The following is a 27,478-nucleotide window of genomic DNA, read 5'->3' on the forward strand; positions in this document are numbered from 1 at the left end:
TTAGACTCCCAAAGACTCATGTATGTAGACGAAGTCTTTCTGCATGCGGTGTTCATTCTTATCTCTTGGCGGTTCTCTTCTCTGCCATGACAATTGCAGGAATCCTCATAGTCTCAGTTTGCTCATTGTTTCATTTTGATTCAATTACATTTTTCATTTACTTGTCTTTACTCTCCTATATAACATTGATATTACTTAAGATTTAATATACTGTTTCAGTTTTAAGAAAAACCAAGGGGACTGGTATTTAATTTTGATAAATATTTTAGGAAACATCTAATACCACCCATAGACTCAATCATGTGCTAGCTAGTTTTTTTCATATCGACTTGACACAAGTTAGAGTCATCTAAGATGAGAAAACTTCAATGGAGAAAATGCCTCCATAAGATCTGGCCACTGTGGGTGGTGCCAGCCCTTGACTGGTGGTCCCAGGTTCTATTAAAACATGGGCTAATTAAACCAAAAGCACTACTCACGGAAATAGAATGTATGTTACAGTATTTGAGGTACTGTAGGAAATAAGAGAGTCATGAGTAACAAGTCTGTGCATTTGTAATTAATAAGTAACATCTGAACATTTGTAATTAATGTAAGCCTCTAAGTGATTACTTGGTACTGGTCAGTCAGGACAGGAAATATCCATTTACATATCTGTTCTTTTAAAGATGACCAGTAAGTCATCTTTGCCTGCTGTACAATCTAGCCTTTCTTCTTCAACATCTGGTGAAATCTCACCAAACAGGAATAATACTAATAGTTGATGATATCTGCACAGCACCTTACGGTATGCAAAGATTGCTCACATATTCTTGTCTGAATTTTGCAAAGCGAACATATTACAAAGATGTCCCTTGATGTCAATGCTGAGTCTTAGAATATTCAGTAACCAGTGTTCCTGACCATGCTGTGGCACTAATTAACTCACTAACTGAGGGTTGGGATGGTAATGCGCTGTCTGTCAAACCTGTGACATCAGAATGGTGCCCTGATCTGAGCCACTTGCATTAAATTGGCAGGCTAAGTGATGCTTTTCTAGTCTTTACCTGGATGGGATTTTATTCAGTAATTGTACCCTGTAATTTGTATTTATTTATCGTCTGCTATCATTTTTAAAAAGTACATGTTAAAAAAGAAAAAAAGTAAGCACAAACTAGAAATAATATGGTTTTATACATTTATGCATTGACATAATTATTGATAATCATTAATACATAAACTATTATAAGTAGTAAATCATTATGTTCGAAATCATAAACATGCTTAATAATAAAAAAAATATTTAGACATCTAAAGAGTCATTGGTAACATTATAGAAATTTTGCATACACTTAACCCCAAATATGTCATGTAAAATAACTATACATTTTAAAGATAAAGAACAACTGCCTAATAATAAGAAGAAAAAAATCAAATTTGACTTTTTTGTGATATAAATATTTAACATAAAATGGATTTTTGCATATCTTTTGTTTTATAAAGATAGCTTTTAAATTTACTGGTTTGTCAAGTTTTCAGCCTTTCTGTGAAGATTGCTGGTTTTCAGTTGTCATATCAAATTTCTTACAAATGAATAGAATTATACTTTGGAATACTTTTCAAAGCAAGATAAACAAGAATTGCATTCCAGATTCAAGTATGCAATTACCAATCTAAATATTTACACAATTATTTGGGAAATGAACGCCAGTGGGATTGCCAGAAACAAGGAACTAAAGTCTAGTAATACTGTTGTTTAAATGAAGAAGCAATAGACAAAATTTAACATTTTCAATGTTGATTTATCACCACACTAACATCAGTTTCCATAAAGTTCTCTCTGGGTAGTTCCACTTTTTGAACAATTTATAAAGTAGTGAGTTGGTAACTTTCAGTAAATATGAAATTAAGGTTTTAAAGACTGTAGACTCTCATGTTATTCGCAAAGTTGTTTAATCCAGTGTTGTTTAACAGCATGTAATGACAGCTCATCTTTCATAAGGATTTGCATGACTCTGGAAAGAGGGCCATCAGTTACTAGGTTCAGTTAGATGATCTTGACTTGGACTAAACAAGGGTATGTTGCTGAGAGCCACAATATGGGGTTTTTCTAATTCAACTTGAAATCAACTCAATTAAATCGGGCCAGGTGCCATCTTTGGTTACATTACTTTATCTATAAAGAAGCAATAGGTATTTTTGTCTGAAGCATAATTTTTGTGTAAGACAATAATAAAAATATATAAATAACATACCTGACATGGACAAAAATTAATTATTGTCAGATTTTGACTATGCTATGAGAAATCCCTGGAGAGTTTGTACAAATGTCACATGAATCGGTGACATTCTAACTAATCCTTACATGTGAAGACAGATTCATTTCAGAGAATATGATATCCACCCAATGAGCTGAATTTTTTTTTATTTTACCTGTCACATTTACGATTTTTACAGTCACTGAGACTTTGACACATATTTTCACTTGTAAGACACATTGATAACTCATCTTGAATTCTTTGGGTAATGTACGTCTTCCAAGTGTAGTACAAAAGTAGTAAATTCTTTAAAAATCCTATGGATGTGTGATGTCCTTCTGTATATGGGCTGCTTTTATTGGTTGATAAATAAAGGTTTTTTTTTTTTTTTTTTTTTTTTTTTTTTTTTTTTTTTTTTTTTTTTTTTTGGCCAATGACTTAGAAGAGTAAAGCCAGGTTAGAAATATGAACAGAGCTATAAAGAAAGAGTAGGCAGAGTTAGAGACGCCATGTAGCTGTAGAAGAAGAAAGACGCTAGAATCTTCCCAGTAGGTCACAACTCTGTGACCATACGGAGATTAATAGAAATGGGTTAATTTAAGATGTAAGAGCTAGGTAGAAACATGCCTGAGATAGCAACCAAGCAGCAATTGATATAGTTTCTGTGTGATGATTTGGATCTGGGCAGCCAGGAAACAAAGAAGCAGTTATTTGTGTGTGTGAGCGTGTGTTTGTGTGTGTGTATGCATGTTGTCTACAGACATGTCCCTAAAGAAGGACAACCAGGCGGAAATCAGAGTTTTCTCCTCCTACCATATGGACCTTGGGGATCCAACACAGGTCCTTAGGCTTGGTAAAACATGTCTTTACCTACTGAACCTTAGAGCTGACCACATAGACATTTCTTATTCTTTGAAATAGTCACATTTGTAAAATGTCTCATGTAACAGGCATAATTTCAATTATTTACACATAAAGGATGATGTAAGGGAGTGGGCTTCAAACTACCATCTCAAGTATGCCTGAAATCGGAGCTAATAAGAAACAGAAATATTGAATTCAATCAAAAAGTGTTTGCCAGCTTTACCCTACTTGTAAGTCAAATGATGAGATTTTTAAAAATTTGTTTTTATGCCACGCAAGATAACTCTGTATTTGACTCCTTGGTTGTAGTTGTCTTACTATTACCAGAGAATAAAGAAAATCACAGCTTGTGTAGCATATCACAGTGTAACTCTGTAAAAGAATTTGTATTTCTGAGTCCATTTAGAAAATACAGGGTACTTTTGGACTGACAGTACCACCCAGGTAGCAAAAGTCAGTGGTGTACTCTCCTCTGTGACTTCAGAAGAAGTAGGTGAGGACCTTTCATGTTGATTATATCTAATTTTCACTCACCTGTAGAATTCACTTTTATTTCCAGTGATGATGGATAAAGCCTATATTGTACAAGTTTATAGCACTTTGGTGGAGATACATAGTAAAACAAGTCATGACTATTATAACTCACATTCAGATAAGATTAGAAGTATATTAAGCACCCCAAGCCATTAAAAAATAAAGTCATTATAATTATTAATACAAGCTAATATTTTATCATGATGAGCAAACATCTACTTCTTAATTCTACTGCCATGACTTCATGAGCTTCAGAATTAAATGTAAAGCCATAGCATGGACTCAAAGTTAAACACAGTACACCTGAATACATATGGGGATGATTTATGGTCTGAAGTCCCCAATCTAGCGCTCTTTCTCCTAGGGAGAAATAAATAAAGAATGAGAGTCACATCCAATAATTTGTAGCCATCATTCATCGTTTTATAGGTATAATTAGTAAGCTTAAGTGGAACTCTGTTTGGAGATTTACTATCTCAGGAGTGTGATTATATATGAATTAGAAGAGTGTGTAGTTACTCCACACTGTATGATAATACAAATCATATTAACAGAGATTTGCCAAAATATAATTAAAAAATTGGGAGGCTCTAATATTCCTATCTTAAATTTGAATAAAAGTGTAGTTTATCTGTTATTTAATTTATAAATATTCACATATCATTTTTAGCTTTAAATTAATCTTTTTTAGAAGTATTTTTAAAATTGACCTAAATAGTGAAATCCACACCCTGTTGTGAAAGTTTCAAGTGCCCTGTGGAGTCTGTTGTGTGTTACTTCCATCTGCCAGTTTACAGAGTGCTATAAAGAAGAGTCTGTATGATCTGTACAGAGAAATGCTTTCATTAACTAATTTCTTAAGTATTATCTTGCCCAGGATATGTGCAGAGTTTTCCAAGAATGGATATGTTTGGAGATACTATTATATGAAAATTGTGTCTAGTTGTAAAAACAGCCAACAATGGCTTTTACCAGTCATTTTCCTAAACTCTCTGTTATTTTATGTCTATGTTAATTTATGTCAGGAGAGGAGAAGGTTCAGAAGGTGGCTATACCTGTCTTCTGAGATGTAGCGATTGAGAATCTGAAGAACTAAAGTTATTTGTTTACACACTCAGTGTTAAAACAAGAAGGAATAGAAACATGGGAATGTGAATCCGGGAGCTCCAGATACAGAGTCTGTGTGTATGTGTGCACACAGACCATGGACACATCACATGTGGGCTTACATCAAAGAAACAAATTGATGTTTTGACATTCTGGTGGTGGCAGAATATCAGGAGAGTAAGTTTTTAGCAGTTAAAGTAAAATCCCAAAATCACAACTTGAATGCCACTAGAGCATCCTCTTAGTTTATTTAGTTCAGTACTGATTTGATGACACTTAAAGAACATTATGTTAATTTTAATCATTTTACATTCAGTTTAGTAAACTATGTTCATGTCAAACAAATTCTCTATTGGAATTTATCTTATCACAGATTTATTAATCCCCCTATAAATGATTGGATCTTTATTATAAAGAAAACTAAACTTTGTTTTTTTTTTCTTTAGAAAGCAGAAAATGCCTTTTCAGCAAAGATGAGTTTCACAGCAGTTCCAAAGTCAACCTAATTGATTTTTATCATGTTACTAAACTTTACAGGGACAGAATTATAGATTTGCATTATGAATGTTAATCTTTTTAAATTTATGCCACCATTATTATCTGGGCTACATTTAGGCACTCAGAACCACTTCGTAAATGGTGATGAAATAAAAAGATGTCTGTCATATAGAAAACAAGGCATATGAAAGCAAAGGGGACTCAGATCTTCAATTAGGTATTAAGCTCAAGTGATGTATATCCATGTGCCTCAGTTTCCCCATATATTAAAGGGGTTTGCCACAGAGATAAAAGAAAAAAGAGGGAAAAATAAAAAAAAAAACATTCCACAAACCTTCAGCTGCACTAGTAATGAACCTCTTTATGGCAGCCTAAAAGGTGCCTACATCGTAAAGAATGAATGCCATGGACAGCTCGTCAATCCTCCAGCCTTATGTGTTTTTACTTTCAAGCTCTCTCCTCACATTTTTCTCAGCTCCCGTGAATATATATGATTTGGCACTAGATAGGTATTGTGGATTCCAGCTCTTCCAAGGCACGTCTCTTGGTTTTCACTACGATCCCTCAGTTTGTGCGAGAAAACCCCCCTGCTGCAAGTATTCAATAGACAGATGTAGAATAAACGTGAAGCTAGAAAGCTTCGATCAGGAAATACTGTTGATCTAGCAATCATTACCAATATGAAAGTAAATTTTAATGGACTTACTCCTTTGAACTAGCTAAAATATTGTCATCCAGTAAACCTTTTCCTAAACAATTGAACATACTAATTTTGCTTATCTTTACCTTCATTGTTTGGTATCTCAGCCATAAAAAGAACATTGCCATTGTAAGAACTGTTCAGAATGTATGAGTCTTAGTTCTTCAAACTAAAGAGCAATTTTCATTTACCAAATGCTTTGCCACCTTTTAGAAAGTGAGATTGAACTTTCTTTTTTTAAAGTGTAAGTGCTGTTGAAATGATACTGAATGCTAAATGATGTGTTTGTTTTTCAGCTGTTGTAAGTCTAAAGAGATTTTTTGAATACTTCAATTATAAAAACATTTAAAACATACAAACTTGTGCAATTTTTATTTTAATGAAGATGAGAAGTTCATTAAAGAAGATAAATATTTCATTAGATCTTAAATAAAACAAAGAGATTTTTTGGCTTCTCTCAGCACAAAATTCCTTTGAAAGATTAATTAATACATGCAAATTATGCAAATTAGACCCATGCAAATATTTTATGAAGACAATTAAGGGAACCATTAATTACTGCTTTTTTTGCTTCAGTGAGATTCATTCATTTAATTTTAATTTCACTTTAACTGTTTTGATGTATAATCTTTCAGCTAAGAACTTTATCTTTCCTGGCGGGTCACTTAAACTTATAAATTCCATCAAGTGAGCACGCAGAAGTCTGTAAAGGTATTCTTGAGACTATGTTTAGTATCAAGAGAAATTCTTGACACAATGCACTCCCACAAACAGGGAAACTGGAAGGGAATGTGAGCTCATTCTTGGCCAATGTTCAACTGTTGGAAAAGCAATTAATTTGCTTTGGCTGTGCTAATATAGGGGAATTAGAAAGTGTGACACAAGACAAATAGAAATAATTAGTTCTCCAAAATGATGTTCTCATTAATATGGTTCGAACAGTAGAAATAAAAAAAACATTATTGTGGCATGTCTGCATTCTGTCCCTAACCATGGGAGGTGGAATAACGCACCATAAGCTTTTTATATTTATGATCTAAATGATGATGTTTTAATTTTTTTCTGAGTGAGTGTTTTGTCAAAGGGTGTTAAATGTCATGAATGTCTAAATATCATAGGCTATCCAAGTTGACAATGTATTTTCCATGAGCATTTGTTTGTGTATCAATTTTTAAAATCTGTTCATACTTATTCCATATTTAAACAAACAAAGACAAGAATTCCTTGTTTGTAACTAAAATAGAGATCACACAAATGACACGCAAGTATAATAAACAATTTTAAAACATATATTTATGTTTTATTTTAAAGAAGTTATCCTGTCTCTTAAAGTTTCCTTAGATGTTCAGACTATTGTAACGGGAAGGAAGGCTCTGAAGCTAGAGATTCATAGTGCATCCTGTAAATTCAAGAATATAACTTATATGCATCTTTTACAGTATGATCTTTGATAAGAAAAACATTGGTTATAAGACTCATTGATTTCCTCCCTTGATAACAGTAGTTCAAAATTCTAAACACAGACTTTTAAGTAAGTTTCTCCTAAAAATGAAGATAACATTCTAACAAAGTTAAAGGAATGAATATATTGGCCTTAATAAAAATTTCTCGTTACTTCATGTGCTTAGTGTCAGCACTTAGAATTATGTATTTATGATTACAATATCAGAGTCTTATTTAAATACTCTTCTCTGACACATTTCTCACTCCCAGCTTGTCGTTGACGCTAAGATGCTGTGAATGTTACAATAGATGCCTATGTTATGATTTAGTGTTGACTTTCTTAGTATTTGCTAAAAGCAGCTAATAAACTTTCTTACAAAGGTGACTTTATTTCACTCCATCTTAAATTCCTGAATGTCCTCCTTTATTCAATGCCATCAAAACAGATCCATGTTATGCTTTGTAAATTATAATCAGTTGTGAATTTTATTGATATATTTTGGTTAATCACTTTTCCACATCAGTAATTATGACACTAAATCAAAGCAGATTCATCATTGATCTTTAAGGTTCACTGTTAATACCATTCCCAATTTCCACTTATTGCCTTCTTTTATTTCAGTTTTCAGACATTCCTAAAACACTATCGTAAATGCATTTACAAACAAACTAAGTGGCTTCAGTTTTTTAAAAGGTATTAGTTCTGTATTAAGAATGGTACTTCGATACTGATAGAAATTTTCTCTCACAGTATTTATTTACTTCTCTAAACTTGCAAATCGAGTTAACTTTGAAATCCCAGATATATGACATAAATAATTTCTGTAGGACTGAAATTCACATCCAATCCTTCTTTATGGCATTTTTTCAAGAAAAGTGATATCATATGCATTACAAATTTGCTATATGACATCAAATACAAGGAAACAGTTTTACATAATAATAATGAATATGCTATATCAGTATTTTAGTGCTTTGGCAGTTAGTGCTTACTAAGATTATTTTTCAGAAAAACTGGTTGAAGTAGAGCAAGTTTTTAAGTTTTTCCCAACATTCTATAAGAGAGTTTCAGCATTTAGAATTTAATGATAGTAACAAAAATTATTTTTAATACTTTTTACAGAAATAACAATGCACATACTGGAATTATAAGTAAACATTAACTTAATACTTTACAAAATTTTGAATAGACATGTATCCCTCAAAATTAATGCTAATCCATAAGATTTCTAGTTAAATGAAAAGTTAGCAATGATTCATAAGTATGGAACCATAGGCTGCTTATTGGTTACTGCCTACAATCGATATCACATTTTATTCAACTTAATCAATACCATCTTAAATTGATTAGCTGTGTTGAAATATTGCCAAAATCAGTGTAAAAGACTGAAAGAATTAAATTTCTTATTTTTGTTTTGTTCAAGTAATATTTTTCTTATACTTAAATTCTTGGATGAAAGAAAAGAGTTGACATACTTTCTAGGCTGTTATTTCCAAATGACACTACACAGTAGGAACCATTATTCAACACTGACTGCATAGAGCTATATGTAAACCCTATGCTATTATTATTGCTTATTTTGTTTTGGTTTTATAATGTCTATTCTTGCTCTTTTATTTTAGTCACATTTTTAATATGGAAAATTGGCATACATAATTAAATTATTTTTGTAAACAATACACAAATAGTTAACTATCGGACTAATTAAAAACTGTATACTAAGTGATGACCAATTATCCAAAAAAGGAAATGAAAATTACTTTTTTAGAGCAATAACAACTTTAGGGTTTACCAGTTGACAAATGTATAGTAAATATGTTATTTCATAAGAATCAAATTTAATATTAACTGCTAAACTATATCTGTGTGAGTACTAATGCCTAGAGGATGTTTAATGCATATTAACTCTTTAAGATTGAGGTTTGGGTAGTAAGGAGGCCACTTGTTTGTCCTGGCCACCCAGAACCGAAATAATCACACAGAAACTGTATTATTTAAATCACTGCTTGGCCCATTAGCTCTAGCTTCTTATTGGCTATTTCTTACATATTAATTTAACCCATCTCCATTGATCTGTACATCACCATGAGATCGTGGCCTATCAACAAAGTTTCAGCACATTTAGCAGCGGCTCCATGGTTTCTCTTTAAATCCGTCTCCTTTCTCCTAGCATTCAACTTAGTTTTCCCTGCCTAGCTCTGTTCCTTTATAGTTCTGCTATAGACCCAAAGCAGTTTCTTTATTCATCAATGGTAATCAAAGAATACAGAGGAAAATCCCACAACAGGTTTGATAAAAGATGAAAATAGTAAAGCAGATACTGAAATCTAGGAGACATCCTAGAACTTCTGAACTGTTGGTTCTGAAGGGATATGTAAGCAATCCTCATGCCCACGTGCAACTCAGAGTTTGTTTTCATATACAGGAAAGAAAGTTTACAGCAAGCAAGTATATGACAATCCAGTGTTGCTTACACTTTCATGAAGGCCTTTTCACTTGTGAGTCTAAGGAGGCATCACTTAAGCGCTGTAGAAGCTTGAGTCTGGGGTTGCCTTTAAAAGCCTCTGTTCAAACACACTATTCAAACACACATTCCACAAGAATCCAAAGGCTTGTGTATTAATTAGGGTTTCCATTTTATTTCCACAAAAACACCATCATCGAGAGCAACTTGGAGAGGAAAGGGTTTATTTGGTTTTCACATACTGGGTCATAGTGTATTGAAGGAAGCCAAGGAAGGAACTTGGATGTAGGGATTGTGGCCAAAACCATGGACGAATGTGGTTCACTGGCTGCCTTTATCAGTAACTTAGCCCTCTTTCTTATAGAGCTCAGACCAACTGTCCAGTGTTGGCTCCACCCACCATGAACTGGATCCTCCCACATCAGTTATTAATTGAGAAAATGCTGGCAATCAGCCAGACTTATGAAGGCATTTTCTCAACTGAGAGTACTTTTCAGAGATGACTGTAGCTTATGTCAACTTGATAAAATATTAATCAGGACAATATGCTAGGTAGAATTTATATATATTAATGATGTTATATGTCTATTATAAATCCACTACATGTTAAATTTTGGAGATTAAGATGGATTTTTATTGTAAGTATATATATTTTTAATTATATTTGCTACTTTTTAAAGAATGAGGTGTTGTCAGTGTGTGAAAATTACTATAAGCAACATATATGCATAATATCCAATGAAAGAGTAAATACTAAGAAAGAAATTAATGCTTTGCATTGTAAATCATTCTTTGGTAGTAATTAATTGCAGATTGTACTAGTAACAAATTTAATTTACTCACAAGGTTCTGGGTACTTGAAATGAGTGATATGGCTATAAGTAGTTATGCTAAAACAGTAACATGTAAGCTCAGGCTTCGTTTGTGGAAGAGAAAAACTTCCTGGGCTTATAAATCTCTATTCCAGTGCAAGCAATACAACTAACTGGAAGAATGACAATCAAGGAATTAATTGCCCTCTCTGATATTTCCTTTTCCTTTTCCTTTTAATTAGAATGCTATATAAGACAGGAGAAACAGCTCCATAAACATTCATTCTCAATCCTATTGCCTAATCTTAGTTGTTGACTTGATTAAATTGAAAAGTGCCTGAAAGATTGATAAAGTGCCCCTCAGGGTGTGTCTTTGAAGCTGTTTCCAGCAAGGAGGAACTGAAGAAAGGATCAACCCTGAATGCGGTCCATGCTGGTCCTACTGAATGTTGGTGATGTGTGTGGATTGAAAACAAGAGGGAAAAAGAAAGTTTGCCCAAGGGGCATCCTTCATCTTTGTTTCTCAGGTGCCATGCACATAGCAAGTCTGTTCTGCTTTGCCCTCACTACTGTGGTAGCCTGAAACCTCTGGAACTTTGAGCCAGAAGGAATACTTTCTACCTTAAGTTGTTTTTCTAAAATATGTACTCAGCAAAAGAAAATCTGACTATCACTCTATAATTCAATGTAATAACTAATGTATAGATTCTTAGTAAATATGTAATATCCTAAAGTCTAAATGAAAGATCTTTTATTAGGATATTTTCTACATGCTAGAACATTTAACACAATACAAAACTAGATAAAGCATGTAAGTTCAAGCTGAACATGGAGAAGGAGGCCTAGATCCCAACACAGTGGAGGCAAAGGCAAAGGAGCTGCAAGATACAATAGCCTAAGACACAGTAAGAACTGGATCATAGAACAAACACACACACACACACAAAGTATACACACTCACTATTATACACACAGAGACTAAGTACACATACATGTACACAACGTATACACACACATACACTAAGAGCCCACCAGAGACAAACATATGCACATACACAGACATATACACAAGCTACACACATACACAAAAATAAACACTCACACAAAAGCACACACACTTGCACACATGCACACACGCACACACACAGCACATAAACATACACACATATCTCTTTACTGCTTTCATCCTGATAATTTGTAGCTGTAAACTATCAGTCAAATAGAAATGCTCTGTTTTAAAGGAGAAAAGAGGATATCATCTAACAACTGCAAAGTAAATGCACTCAAAAAGAAAAGGCAGTGATGCACCAAACAACTGTAACACATTACAGGTCTAACTTCAACAAACTCTTGCTGCAACATTTAATAAGCCATCTGCCCTCATTAAGCCTCAGTTTCCTCCTTTGTACAACAAAGAGTTTTTTTCTATCTACCACAATGTCCTTTCCCAATACTGAGGCAATCACATCAAGAAAGTGTGCTTGGCATAACATCAATGTTAAAATGTATTTGTGGAAGAGATGAATAATTTAAAAAGTCAGCATGCATCTTCAAATATCTAGAAGGCAGAAAGAAGATATTTTTAAATTGAACAAAAAAGATTATGAATGTGAAGGCAAGCCTTTTATGTGTTTTCATTGGAATAGTATTTGGTTTTCTATGATCTGAGATCAGTCAAAAAGAGAATAAAAAGCCAAGTAGTTTTGATTACGGCTATTGGATGTAAATAAAAGAAATGTACTTTCAAATAAAGTCAAGATTTTGTAAGCTTAACTTGCAGATAGAGTAAGATGTCAGAAGAACCACAGCTCATGTCTACATTTTAAGGCAAAAATGGTTATTTTGCCTTAAAACAACAAGATATTAGTTAAGAAACAAAAAGAAAAAACTGTTATTAGACAAGTATAAGTTTTGAGACATTTTTGGAAAATTTATGTATAATACATGTGAAAAAATAATACATGCATGATTCTACAACATGGTAGAATTTGTAGAGTACACACTATTCAATATTTAATAATTTTTAAGTAAAACAAACTCTATAATAAATTGAGGTTAACTTATACAAACAAAAGATACATTTTATAAGTATGCTTATAGGATAATAAAATATGAATTTAAAATAAAATATTTAATATAGGTATATATTGACATGGTCTGAATTGGAGCTAAAAATACAAAGAATGAATACAAAGACAAAACTACTCATTAAGCCATCAAACAAAAACAATAATTCTGATATCCTGGGAGAATATATAAAGTAACACTCCCCCCCTTTGGTTTTTCAAGACAAAGTTTTGGAGCCTGTCCTGAAACTAGACCAGGTTGGCCTCAAACTCACAGAGATCTGCCTGCCTCTGCCTCCCGAGTGCTGGGATTAAAGGTGTGTGCCACCACCGCCCAGCAAGTATGACTTTCTTTTTCAGAATCATGTCATTCCCCCACCTGCTATCAGCTTCTCCAGCTGAAAACCAGTCCTGTAGGATCTTCACATACACCAGCTTGAGCACTGGTGCTTTTTATCAGTGTCTGATTTGTTCCTTCAGAAAATATGCAACAAGCCACATACAGGACCAACACTCTGCCAGACAACAGGGCCACAGTCAGGAACAAAACAAGATAGCAAAAGCTCTGCCTCTAGACACAGCTGAAGGAATCTGACACAGGTGGCAATGCACAGCTTGGTCCTGAGGATAAACAGAAAGCTCCCTGCTTGAAGAGGAGGAACGGGATCTGAGCAGCCAATAGGTAATTCAGGGGCAGGAGAAGAGGGAAGAGGGAAGTACTCTTGGACAAAATAACTTTTAAATTAGACTGTGAGGATGGTTAAGTCTACAGCAGAGGGTGTAAAGTGTTCCATGTGGTTGGGACTGGTGAAAGTTGGGCAACAGTGTGACTTCCAGGAAAAGAGCAAAAAAAAAAAAAAATTCACTGTTAGGTACATAGAATGGTAGGCGACACCATTGAGCAGAGAATGAAGGTATGCTGGAGAGAGGAATGCCAGCCTCAATTCTTCCTCCATGTTTATTAAGAAATAGATTAGAATAGATGAAAGGACTACAGGGAGGCAGCTTTGTGCACTGTATTTGAGTTTCTTGTGAGGCAACAAATACAAAAAATCATGTATTATAATCTAATATAGCTAAAACCTATCTAAGTGAATTGAGGAGATGCTATCGGCTTTCAAAATAAATAATATGAAATCATTAAAATTGTTGTTAGCTAAGAAGAGAGAATAATGCAGGCACAGGATTTAAGTGAATATCTAGCTATCTAGCTATGCTCATTTAGAGTGTGCATGTGCTTCAATGTGAAAGAAGAATGAGGTTTGGTGGTGTATTTGTTGAATGACCAATAAAAACTACTTGCTGAAGGTTTGTATGAATTCTCTCTATACGTTAAAAGACCTTATTAAAAGGGCAAAGTAGAGTAAGTGTTTCAAACTAACAGAAATTACAATAGAGATGCCTGTCACAATGCACAGCACAGAAAGACTAATTGGAATGCAATTCAGATACTGAAACAAGATTTGGATATTCATTCTGCATTTAGAATGGTAGATGGAAGTTTCTGTCCTGCTCAGTCCTGCAGCCATTTAGTGCCAAAGAAACACACAGAGGATTATATTAATTATAAACCGTTTAGCCTTTTAGCTCAGGCTTATTATTAACTAACTCTAACAACTTAAATTAACCAATAATTATTGTCTTTGTTTAGCCATGGGGCCTGGTGCAGCAATGCTCAGTGTAGCATTTTCAACTTGCTTTCTCTGTGTCTGCTGGGTGACTGACTCTATGCCTTTCCTCTTCCCAGAATTCTCATAGAACGGTCATACTGGCCAATCAGCATTTAATTAAAATAATACAAGTAACAAATCTTTACAGTGTACAAAAGCATTATCCCACATAGAATCTCAATGAAACTTGTAAATTTTGAGTTAATTATTTGCCATATCAGCAATGAAGAATTTTCCCTGTGCACTATAACAGATTGATTTGACTAGCCATGAAAAGGTAAATGATTAAAGAATATTATTCATTGGGAATATTTCCTAAACCATTATGTGTTGTTCTTCCCCATTTTCTTGTTTTCTATTGTATTTTTTTGAACTGGTTATATAAAATGCCCGTGAGAGACTGTCTAGTCAACTGAGGAGCTAATATGATGCCAATTAACTGACATATGAGCAGAATTTAAGTACCCAGTTTCGAAGAGAGCAACTCCAATGCCAAGTGTGGCATTATTTATGGCTAAAATGTTAAAAATACACGATGAGTGTAAAAGTTGTAGGCCATTTTTTTGTATTCCAATTAAGATGGTTCTATTTCAGAATAGAGAGTGATTTCTGTTATGTTTGGATTGGGAGTAAGAAAACAGCTGTGCCTATTACCACAGCTGGGTTCAGGGACTTTTGGTGAGAATGTGAGGAAGGTTTATGTGATTGTTTGTTTGTTGGAGTTTTCATTTTTGATACATGAAGAAACTCTCAAAAAACACAACGGAGACTGGTTCCCAAAAAGAGAATGAGTTTGGACACTTTACACCCCTTATCTGTTCAGCATTTAGACAGATTTTTACTATCACTCACTTCATTGTTTGATTTCTCTAGGTCATAGATAATGAAACTCTGTTCATGGCAAATATGTTAAGTGAGTCTTACATTAAAAACAAAACAAAATAAAAAACGTTCAAAAGGCAAAGAAAGAGGAAAGAGAGAAGAAAGAGAGAAAGAAAAGAAGAAAGAAAGAAAAAGAAAAAAAAACTTTACATAATGGAGTTAGGGGGAACTTTTTTGCATTATTTAAAATGCATAAATGTGTACTTTAAAAAGAACAGGGATGATATGGTGGTGCTTTCCTTTAATGCAAGCATTTAGAAGGCTGAGGAAGGTAGATTTCTGTGAGTTCCAGGATAGCTTGGTCAAGAAAGAGAAAGAAGAAGAGGATGATGAGGAAGAGGGAGAAGAAGAAGAAGAAGAAGAAGAAGAAGAAGAAGAAGAAGAAGAAGAAGAAGAAGAAGAAGAAGAAGAAGAAGGAAAATATGAAGAAAAAGGAGGAAGGAAAAGAGAGATAGAAAGAAAGAAAAAAAGAAGCAATTAATAAGTATAAAAATTTCATCTGAGAATATTTTAAAAATAATATTTTGGAAAAATCATTAAGCAAAATTATGAATGTTACTAAATGTTTTGGAGTAAAAACTGCATTTTGAAAACAACAATTGGAAGGAATATAAATGAATGATTTTTCTGTTTAAAAAATAATCTTATAATACTTAAATTAGTTTTAAATTATTTTGCTAACATTTTGCTTCTCAAATCTTGAAATAATTTGGTTATGTTTACTATGCTATTCAGTTGGTATAATTCTTGGTAACAAAAGGAAGACAATGAAATGTTTTTCTTTCAGAATAAGTAAATCACATAAACACAAATTTGGAATGTTCAAGATTCAGCCTTTTACAGCAAGAATTTAATTACATTAAAGTACAGAGTTGAGTTTATGTGAACTTTAAAATATAAAATAAAAATACAATAGTTTAATTAATTACCAAATTCTTTTTTCAGTGCACATTGACAGATATATTCCACAAGATATAATAAGCATATTGTGGTATGATTTAAAATTTTTTGAGACAGAATTTCACTCAGTATTCCAGGATGGTGTCCAACTTGCAATCCTCTGCTCACTTCTCCAAAGTGCTAAGGACCACAGGAATGTATCACCTCAACTAACTGTTTAATCAGTTCTCAATATTAACAATGAATACTTATAGAGATGTATGTTCTTTATCATATTTGCTTAGATTCAGTTTGGATTAAATGGAAGATTCTCTCTCTCTCTCTCTCTCTCTCTCTCTCTCTCTCTCTCTCTCTCTGTGTGTGTGTGTGTGTGTGTGTGTGTGTGTGTGTGTGTACGTACACATATCTGGCCTGTCTTAAGCTTTTTTCGAGGATTTTAACATTATCTGAATTAGTGTATGTACAATCTCCGGTGTAAAAAGAATAGGGCCTATATTTTGCACTTCCTGATAATGAAGATTGGCTTTTTTGGAAGGGTAACTTTTTATTTTTACTATATATGTTCTTTTTATATGAATGCCCAAATGGACATAACTCTACTGAAATCTATAATTCTTTTAAAAATGAGATTTTGCATCTAAAATTACATGAATTTTCAATCTTCTGCCTTTATTATTATTCTACATTATTAAAAATAAAATGTTTTCTAATAAGAATAAGTCTTGCTATTTAATTAGTATGACAACTGAAGAAATAAATAGTTAAAAACTCATTGTTACATCACTAGGAATATTTCTTTAAATATTGTATAGTTATTTATTGCATATATGATACAAAACTAGTATATTACTTTTACATTAAGCCAAGGTTAACACTTTTGGAGCTGCCTGAGTAAGTAAAACAATTAGGATTAAATGATGGTTTAAAAATTATTGGGCTTGAAATGTAAAATAAAAGCATTTGGGAAGATTATAGCCATTAATCTTCACTTGGATCAAAAACAAATGTTCTTCATGTTGTTGGCAAATTTGTTGTATAGAGTGGGTGTCTGGAAGTAATTGTTGCTTTCTGATTTTGTTCTTGCTCAGGACGAAGGGCTCCACAGTATACCTATCTAGCTTTTCTGACACTTTAATACAACCTCTTTAGTATTCAATATACTCTTGCTCAGCAGATCTTCATTACCAAATAATATATTATAGTATATATAACATGTGGGTATCCACATAGGACCTAAATAATCTTACTCTTAACCTTGAGATAGACTATTTTGTATGTATCCTCCAGTAACTGTCACAAAAATGAATAGACATGTTTAAATTTAAAAACTATTTGTATAATATATGACTTTATGTAGAGTAGAAATTAAAAGCCCTGACAGAATTAGACTGTGCTTCAAGTGTTCAATAAAGCATTTACTGTGTCCAAGATTAAATCATACATTGTTTAAAATTAATTATTCCTTTTTAATTGCATTATATAAACAGAAAATGACCTGTTAATTTAAAGAAAATCTATCAGCACAAAATGAATTCACTCACATAAACAAGCAAGATGAACTTGACCTTGTTTGAACTTGTTTTGATGTGGCCCAGATGGTAGGCTACATGCTTGAATAGCAGCCTAAAGCTGAGGAAAAACTCATATAGCAAGATCTAGATTTATAGCCCTCTGCGAATTCCTACCTTGTATTGTCCTTTCAGCATCTGTTCTTCCGCCGCTGCGGTCAGCTTCTATCTCTGGGGTCAGGGAGTCTAAAAACAGAGAGACACAAGAATGACATATATTTCATTTGATTCCTGTTGTCTTGAGAAACAAGAGCTACCTGCAGAATTAAAATCCCGTAAATCTTTGTCATCTTTTGAAGGTTTGACATAACTGTAACCATCAGAATTTTCAGAAGGCATGATTAGATATGTGGTATAATATTGTCCATATGACAGGTTGGAGTAGGCGTTCTTAGATTAACCTTTTATCATTTTTCTGTAGAAATGGATTTTGGTAAGTAGAAAAGCAACGTCTGGTCCCAGATACTGAGAATAAATTACAAAATGGTTGGAGGACCTATGAAATAAAGCATTTGCTAAATGATTCATGAGACCTAGATGCATACACACCCACAAGCACATGTCCACATTGTCCCTCTGCTATTACAAATCAAAGCTGCTTATGGGGAAAAACAACATGCATGTTCTTACCATTTAAGACCCTGAGACTGTCTGCGGAAGCTGCTTGTTTCAGTGTCTGCTCTGCTTGCTCACGGCGTTTGGTCTCAAATTCCAGAGCTTCCTGCAGTTTTCTCTTTGCTTTCTTTTCCTTCTTTAGCCTCTTTTGGACTATGGCTAGAAAAGAGATCTGAAGATTAATTTTCAGACCATTTCTAATGCTGCTGATTTACAAACAGCAGATAATCCTTATTGTACTGATATCTCCTTAATAAACAGAGTCTAAGTAGAAAGTCTGGTAGTCTGCTACAAGTAGGAAACCCTCCAATCCCAACTTCACCTAAAATAATATCCAAGAAAACGTTAATAAAAGTCAACACTTTATTCTAGCTTTAAATGATTCCAGGAATGACTTTAATTGTCCAGTGGAGAGATATTTAATGGGGTTCCAACTTTAGTAAATATTTGTGTTCATTCATAAAGGAAGCTTGGCTAAGTGAAGTTTGTGGCTTAGTCTCTGCCCTTGAATCAGATCATTTCAGAGTACACTGAATAGTGTATGCTTTTGTATGTATCTCTCCTGGACTCAAGAGGTAGCGCCCCCACAAATGCTGTGAGAAAAAAAATAATACCAATTAGATTTTTCATAATTATTCCTTCAGATTTTAGAAAACATGGACTATTACTTATAGATGAGGGACAACATACTTGTTATGTATATACAGAAGCAGTAATTTCTTTTAATAATAATATTATATTTTTTTATGAGAATGATTCCTTTCTAACAAATGTGTAACACTATAAGATATTTTAAGAATTCATGTTGGTTTCATTTTGCTGGAATTACAGTGAATATAAAACCTCACTTGAAGTTATAACATGCTACTGATAACAATGTTTTGTATAAAAGATAAATCATGAGATAGAACTTGGGTGAGGTATATTTTCTCCTTTTAGAAGATTTCAATAGTGCTGCCCAATGTTAATCAATAATAATAACAATATACATGATAAAAACGTACATTCATAGACTTAAACTGTTTTTACTCTGTCTACGCATGAACAAAATGAAAAGCAGTAAGTAGTGTGGTGGCAAATGTAAGTTTTTGAAATTATCTTTCTGGATAATTAATAAACATATTTGACAACAGCTTTATTCCAAAATTCAATTTTTTTACTTATAAAAAGCAACCACTCTAAGTTTCTCGCTACCCATAAAAAACAATGGTTTTACTTAATTTCATATTTCATCAGAATATAAACTTAGGAAAAATATTCTTTCAAATGATTAATTCCAGTTTCTAATCCCTACATGTCCCGTATGTATCATCACTAGCCCCACTTAGATGGCAGTCCACTAACCTGTTGAGTTTATTGTTTCTATATCATATACCTCAAATTATTTTACCCCCAATGGGCAATCACTATGTTCTTATATGTGAAATAATTGACAACGATTTGAAATCAATGCTAATGTCCTCTTTATTAAGAGTACATGTAATTGATTATTCTAACCTTATCTTATATTTTAATTTTTAAATGTTATTTAATATTTATCGGTGAAAAGATATGTTAGTTTTAAAATATGTTTGTAAATTGCACATGATCATAACCCTAATACCCAGATATACAGCACCCAGCCATTGACCACTCAATTTCCTCCTGCGTGAATCCAGGACAGGAGACTCAATGAGTTGTTAGCAGGATAATACACTTCTCCAGCAAATACATTTGTAGTAGGTAAGTACGGATAACTAGAACTTTGAAATAATTATTGGAAGTTAGTTAAATGAGAGGTTTAAGGTGTCTGTGCATGCTTTGCTCTCTAGAGGGTATAGAAATAAAACTGAAGAAAACCTTGCCATTAGAATCACTAGACTCCAAAGATTATTCTAGAAATCCCAAGATATATCTTTTAGTCTCTTATGTGTCTTCTTCAGACTAGAACAAAATAGAACCATGGCTATGTCATAAAAGATGTTTTCACAGATTCAACTCGCTTCTCAAACTTCCTCATTCATTTCGAACTCATCTGTCACCAATGTTTACCATGCTTGAATCATTTTAATTCTTAAACCTATACAAATTCATATTATTAAAAACCGTATATTCTGTGTGACAGTGCCTCAAACAAAGCTGAATCCAGAAACCCACTAGGCACTGATTCATAATATATACTGAAGCAAACTGGAAAATCCTAAAAGAGACACGATAATCTTTAAATGAACACATCAAACATGAAAGACAGGCAGTTGAAGAATTTATAAGAAATACTTACAAAATTAAAAAAAATAAATCCCCCTTTTTTACAGTTCTTGTGAAATCATGTAGCTGAAGCAAAGGAGGGATTGGTTGTAGCCTTAAAATTCATGCATAAAATAAAGATCCAAATATTATTGACCTTCAAAATTATCTATTGATGACCAGTATAATATTTTAAAAGAAGCAATTTGGAGATCAATAATACCATTATTTTTATCCAATAAGAATTCATTTTGGTAAGTACTTTATGGACTTGACCTTGTTGAATGAACATGAAGCATTCAGAAGGAAAATTATACAAACACTTAACTCTGGTTATTTGCTCAGATATTCATCAAGCTTCCATTTCAGTTGATAAATATCTTACCAAACCTGCTTTGCTTGAAGAATCAGTCTTTTCTAGTTTAGCTTTGTAACTTTAACTTTTGAGGTTTCCAAAGGCCAATTGTGAGTCAGTGCAATATTCTTCACCATGTTTCTCATCTTATCATCATGAACATAATTCATTAAACGTTATAAGAAATGAAAATTACATGATCAGTGATATAATAGATATATCTATTTCCCTGAGGTAGAAAACAGAAGCGAATGTGATCGTTAAACATTTAGAAATACAATAAACTCATGATTCAAGTCTGTTCTAAGTTCAGCTACAGGCAAAGTAGCAAAAAGGAAAGTATATCACCAACAGAACAATATTATTTTATTGACTGATTCACTTAAATATTAGACCTCCGTGGATTTTCACAGATACCTCTGTTTTTTTGTTCCATGGCCAACTGCTTCTCCAGTGTCTCTCTTAGCTCTCTTTCCCTCAAAAAATCCATCTTCAGCTCTGTTTTTTCCAGTTGGACCTGTTTTTCTTGAGCTCTGGCATTATCTATGGCAACTTTCAAAAGGCCCTGTACAAAGAAGGTATTCAGCATGAGGATACTTTGGTACAAAACACATTTTGTTCACTACTGAAATGTATTTTCGATGAGAAGAGCTCACTTATCAAATTCTTTAATTCCTGTGAAACCATCCAGGGCTCACAAATGCTCCAGCTAAAGCACAGAACTTCTACATCATACTAAACCATTTTAGAAAGACAAATACTTATGGCATGTAGGTTCTATTGCTTCACATTAGACTAGCTAGCTAAATTTCAGTGAGAGTCACACAAAAGCATCCCATGAAATACAAATGGACAAAGGAAATGGGCAGTTCTACAAAGAACCATCTAACGTGGTCTATGTGATCCTGGGAAGCTGCCACTGTCCTCAAGGTCATCCATCCATCCATGCAAGGTTACACTTTCTACAGCTGTCTTATGTGTGTTTCCAATTCAGCTATCTATGTCTGCTGAAGGAAGTTTGCTCTTTCAATCTATGTAGTTGCATGGCTCACAACCTCATTTCCCTTCATATGGCCCAAAGTAATCATTCATGAGGTGATATCGCTGACCATCTAATCAGAAATATCCTTACATGTAGATGATACTGTTAGATCTTCTTAACCATTGTCATTGCATTCGTTGTTAAATAATATTATTAGATATCGATGCATTAACTGGCTTATATCATGCTTCTCCCACTGTAATGAAGTTTTTTGACAAAAGCAGGAATATTTGTTATTATTAAGCATTCCTTATCCAAACCATGCCATTAATTTTAAAATGTTTACATACTAAGAAATTAAAATTTCCACTCATATATACTTGAGATACATAACATATTTAAAGCATCTAGAATAATATATTAGTAATAAATTGTTTTTATGATGTCCTTCAAAGTATTGTAATAATCTGGGAATAACATTTAAGAAGACATCTCACAGGCTAGTAATTCAAAAGCTTTAGAAAAAAATAACTTACTTATTCTTACAACTGATTTTAGAGATATGCACTTTTTCTTCATGTATAATTTTCATAAAATTTTGCAATTCCTTCAGATTTTGAAAACAAAACATGAACACATAGTATGCTTACAAAAAAAATATCATGGCCTTTGCCAGAGAAGATGCTCAGGACCAAAGATAACACTGAAAATTTAAGTTAAAAATTCTTTCACCATAAGTTCAGCAAATACAAAATGCTGTATTTTAAATGTAAAGCATTTTGTCAGAGTTTCTGAAGGTGTCAGTCTGAAATTTGCCATTGGAATTTTATGAGGAGTGCAATTTAATGCCAGTGCTAGAGGTTCTCAGGAAGGCGACCCTTTTAAAACGTCAATGTGGATACTTTGACTCAAAACTCCAACTCCACAGTGACTTGAAGCCCAGTAGAAAAGAGGTAGTGAGGTAGTCTGTCTCCCGCTGAACAGCATAACATAACACTGTCATGGGCCATTTTAATTATCTTTTCATATATATATATAATTTTCTGTGTGTTTTATCTGATCCAAAATTCCCTGGCATAATTCTTGTGATAGAAAACAAGCAAGATAAGGATTTCTATGTGGCAGCTTTCCCTTCCCCACTCTTTTGTTGTTTAGTAATAAAACAATGCTTCTAAAGCAAACTGCCATCTTAACAAAATTAAGCAACATTCCTGTATATGTTTCTTCTGCATCAGGAACAAACAATTAGTAACAAATGAAAGAGATCATTACATCAAGTGCCCTTTCAGATCACCCCAATTAAAACTTTAGTTTAGCTGTATTTTAATTCTAAGATACTAAATTCTAATTTTCTGCTCTGATTGCTCTTGTTGACTTATCTTTGAAAGATGTACTGTCTGTGCAATGCCTAGAGATTATTTAGCAAGATGCCAATGTTGGCACCACTTAATGTGTTGATTGGTTGTATTATCAGTAGCTGTTTAAAATAAATTACTATTAAACTATTATTGTCCTTGGGTGACAAAACATAATATTTTGGTGTTCTTAAATATGGAACAATCATTATGAACAAACATGTTGAATAATGTTAAGATCTGACTCTAAACTGTGTCATTTTATTATTAATAACAGTTTGCAAATGATGAAGTTGCTGGAAAAATTGACATTTACTCTCTCCTTTTGTTGCAGTTATTGGTAATGTAGTTAATTATGTTGAATTGCATATTCCTGCTGATTATGTCTGAAAAACATTAATGTTAGCATCCTATGCCTCTAGAGGCCATGTATCAGCTATATAGAATTAAACTTAAAATTTAGACTTAAATCAATGCACACTGCTAAGATACCAGTGTGAACAAAGGTCCCAACTAGAACAAGAGATACATATGCATAAGTATGTTATTGACAGTGACATACAACAATAAATAAAGTGAATACAGAACATCCATTTAAATTTAGCGCAGCCAGAGCCTGGGTAAAAGCAACAACAAGAACTGCCCACAGCATCATGAAGACATCTTTTAGCTGTAAGTCACAATACTCCCATATTTGTGTAGCGTCTGTTAATTTCCCATGTATGCGGTGTGCAAAAGGTCACAGCAATTATGTGGTAGTGCTCAGAGGGACTTTATCTGCACAGTGCCAGGACAACATATTGGATTACAGTTTAGTGGCAAAAGTTTCAGTCACGGTTTTTTTTTTTTTTTTTTTTTTTTTGGTTTTTTCCCCCTCTAAGGTGTTTTCAGATCTCACAACACTGATGTTGGGTAATCTCTCTAAAGAAATACAGTTGATGTTTATTCTGAGCACAGCCGTGGTTAAAAAAAAAAAAGACAATGGTTTATTGTGTTCATGCTCAGATTTGTTTTCAATGAAGCACGATGTCTCTAATCACACACAAATTCTTATCAGCTGAATTTTTTTTTTCCAGAGGATAAGCCTCCTCATAAGATTGCAGAGACGGGTGCCTCTGCATGAAACTCGTTGCTTTTATCATCACACTTAGCTGAGTTTAGAATCCTAGGTATAGTTTAGTATTTTGCTCATTAGTGTTTTTTTTTATTAACAAACTTTTATGGGAACAAAAAGAAAACACCCAAGTCACATTATATAATAGCAATCAAGAATAGAGCATGTGATATAATACCAATATATGCAATACAAACCTATGTGTGTTTTGAATCCAATGTGATTTTCTAGATAATTTTAAATTTTACGCCAATAATACAAATCAGCAAAAAGCTCATTTCTTTCACAGTGTCTAAAAAGTAGAGTAAAACATTTGGCAGGGACATTGTGATGCAGGTTTGAGGATGGGCAGGGAGGTTTTAGTCTCAATACTGAGGCAGATTCTGTCTCTTTGTATTTCCCCTCAAACAAATGAAAACTACCTCTCAAATGCCATAGTTGAATTATTTTTACTTATTACACCATAGTCAACAAGGTATTGTCCTTTTGTATGTTTTACTATCTCTTTTAGGTTTTCTTACATCTTCTAACTTATGACTTAGTTGCAATATTTTTAGCAAGCCTGAAATATTAAACATAAGGCCCTGAATATTCTAGGTACGCTGACTTTCTACTGCTGAACCAATGCCACTTCACTTTGCACACAAATCACAATGAACCCACCTTCTATCACATACCCTTTATTGTAAACATCTTTCAGGATAGTTTCATGCATAATTAACACTTTCTGTTTATATTTTATAATCAGTGAGTCAGACCACCCCTACGCTTTGTGTACTTGTTTGTGTGACTGCTTTTTAAAATTTATTTTCTTACTTTTACATCTGTTATAAGTAAATATTCTCCTCCCTCTACTCTTCCTAGCAACCCCACCCCACCTCATCCACTCATGCGCCACTGTTTGTTTTCAGTTTTAGGGAGCCCTGGCTGTTCTGGAACTTACTACGTAGACCAGAATATCCTTGACGCCAGAGATCTGTCTGTAATTTTACCATATATGTTCTTTTTTTCTTTCAACTTTTACTTATTGATTTACTCTTACCCTACTATTTGTAAGCCGCGAATGTCCTTACCCGCCGAGTTGCCTCACTAGAATCAGTTCTGTTCATTTTACAGTGAATTTGCTCTTTTGCTGTATATACTGGCTCTAGGGTAAACACAAACAAGTGTGATGCTGTCAGTTCTGAAAGCTATTGTTTTTTTGTGATTTAGGATGTAAGAACCAGTTGCAACTAGTGAGTAGAACCCTGTTTTGAATGTAATCTATTAACAGCCAATATTTGAAGGTGTCACTTCCAAATATTTGACCCTAAAACATTTCCTCACATTAAACTGCCCAGTGACCTATCCAAAGATATCATTGAAGGTGGAGGCTATGGTGAAATACTTCCATACTGAATACCACAAAATGCCATGCAAAAACACAAGTTCTAGGAACAAAAAAAATGGAATGAAATTTTATTGCCCCTGAAAATTAATTAGTTATTTATTCCAGATGTTTTCATTATCAATTTAATTTAAATTTTAATCAATTTAATTTAAATCAATTTAAACTATTCAAGTGACATGAAGGAAACTCCATAACTCTTCTAGGTTTGACATCCTCAAAATATTAATAAAAATACTTTTTAAACTAATGTTTAATTTTTTGGATATAAATATAGTATTTTCCATAAGTTTTATGATAGCAATTATGAAAATAATTTTTTAAAAATGATTTGTGTAGGAAATATTTATAGTAGTCACTACAAATCTAGTTATTAAAAATTATCAACTAATACTATATTATGAAATCATTTGTTTTTAAAACAATAATGTAGTAAATATTTTGAAGGATTTGGGGAAATGAATATTAATTGCAACAAATTATTTTCAAAGTAACCATATAGTTTTAAACTGACTACATGAGTATGTTACAGTTTTCACAGAGAAAGCAGAGAACCCAAATATACATACTTATAATTGCAGGTGAAATCGATGTAGGCAGATTATAATTATCTAAATTAAAATTTAGACAGCAAACACATTCATACTCTATGCCTAATAAGCCAGGGTCATGACTGTTTTAGCAGTCTATAAGATTTCTTAGATATAACCATAACTCAATAAATGCAGAAATAATAAGATTTAACATCTATGGCATTTTAAAAACTATTGTGAAATCATCAAAAATTCAGTATATATATGATTATCAATATGTATTTATATACATATACCTCTAAGGGACTCAGTTATTTTCTTAATCTTAGGCTCATTTTATGTATACATATGTAAAGGAAATATTTAATATTCATAGTTATATAACACCTATGTTTACACATATATGCATATGTATAAAATTGACATAAACAAGTATAATTCTTAATGTTGAATTTTTATTGATGGTATAACTTTATTAGAACCAGATTCCAATCAATAAAACCTTAAAATTAATAATTTAATTCATTTTGCTTATTAATGTACCATTAACTCTTCTAAGATAAACCCTTGCTGTATATATTTGGGAAGGAGACCAGACCTAGAGTAGGTTAAATAAATAGAAAACTTGTCTAAAATGTGGACATTTCCTTTTCTTTTTTCTTTCTAAAAGAAATACTTAGTTTGCAATGATGGGGATATCATGCCTAGTCTAAGTACTCCAAGCAGAGAGATGATGTAATACTCCCAAACTGTCAATATTTGACATAGAACTATGAATGTCAGCCCAGTTCTCAGGCCCAGTGTACAACCATTCTTTCTTCTGCTGAGTGAGCTGATTTCTAGTAAAAAAAAATAGAAATAAAAATAAAAAAAAACTAGAGTATTTTTATGTGGAAATTCAAGTCAAAATATCATTAGTCTGATTATAAATTTCTAAGACAATTTTATATGGAGTTTTACATAGAAAAATATGAACCTTTCTAATTTCTTATTAGTTCCTTGAGAATTTTGAATGTATTTTAATCATATCCACCTCCTTTCCTCACTCTTCCCAGACCTACTCGTTAATATACACACCCAACTTTATCTTTCCTCATTTACTATCTCTGTTTCTCTGTTTCCCTCTCCTTTTGCTTCGCTTCGTGTGTCTGTGTCTCTCTCTTTC

At 33.0% G+C, this 27,478-nt stretch overlaps 1 protein-coding gene across 2 annotated transcripts in view; it reads right to left on the minus strand.

The window, feature by feature from the left end:
• Dach1 (dachshund family transcription factor 1) overlaps window positions 1-27,478 on the minus strand; it is a 358,503-nt gene that overhangs the window by 17,922 nt on the left and 313,103 nt on the right. For both annotated transcript variants that reach the window (XM_050144656.1, XM_050144657.1), the window contains 3 exons: window positions 21,360-21,507; window positions 18,377-18,520; window positions 17,864-17,932 (listed from right to left, as the gene is read on the minus strand). In XM_050144656.1, the coding sequence (XP_050000613.1) occupies window positions 17,864-17,932; window positions 18,377-18,520; window positions 21,360-21,507 (361 nt within the window). The remainder of the gene's footprint in view (window positions 1-17,863; window positions 17,933-18,376; window positions 18,521-21,359; window positions 21,508-27,478) is intronic.

This window comes from Alexandromys fortis, unplaced genomic scaffold (assembly GCF_014885135.2).
Source record: "Alexandromys fortis isolate MF-2015 unplaced genomic scaffold, M_Fortis_MF-2015_v1.1 scaffold_43, whole genome shotgun sequence".
Taxonomy (NCBI): domain Eukaryota; kingdom Metazoa; phylum Chordata; class Mammalia; order Rodentia; family Cricetidae; genus Alexandromys; species Alexandromys fortis.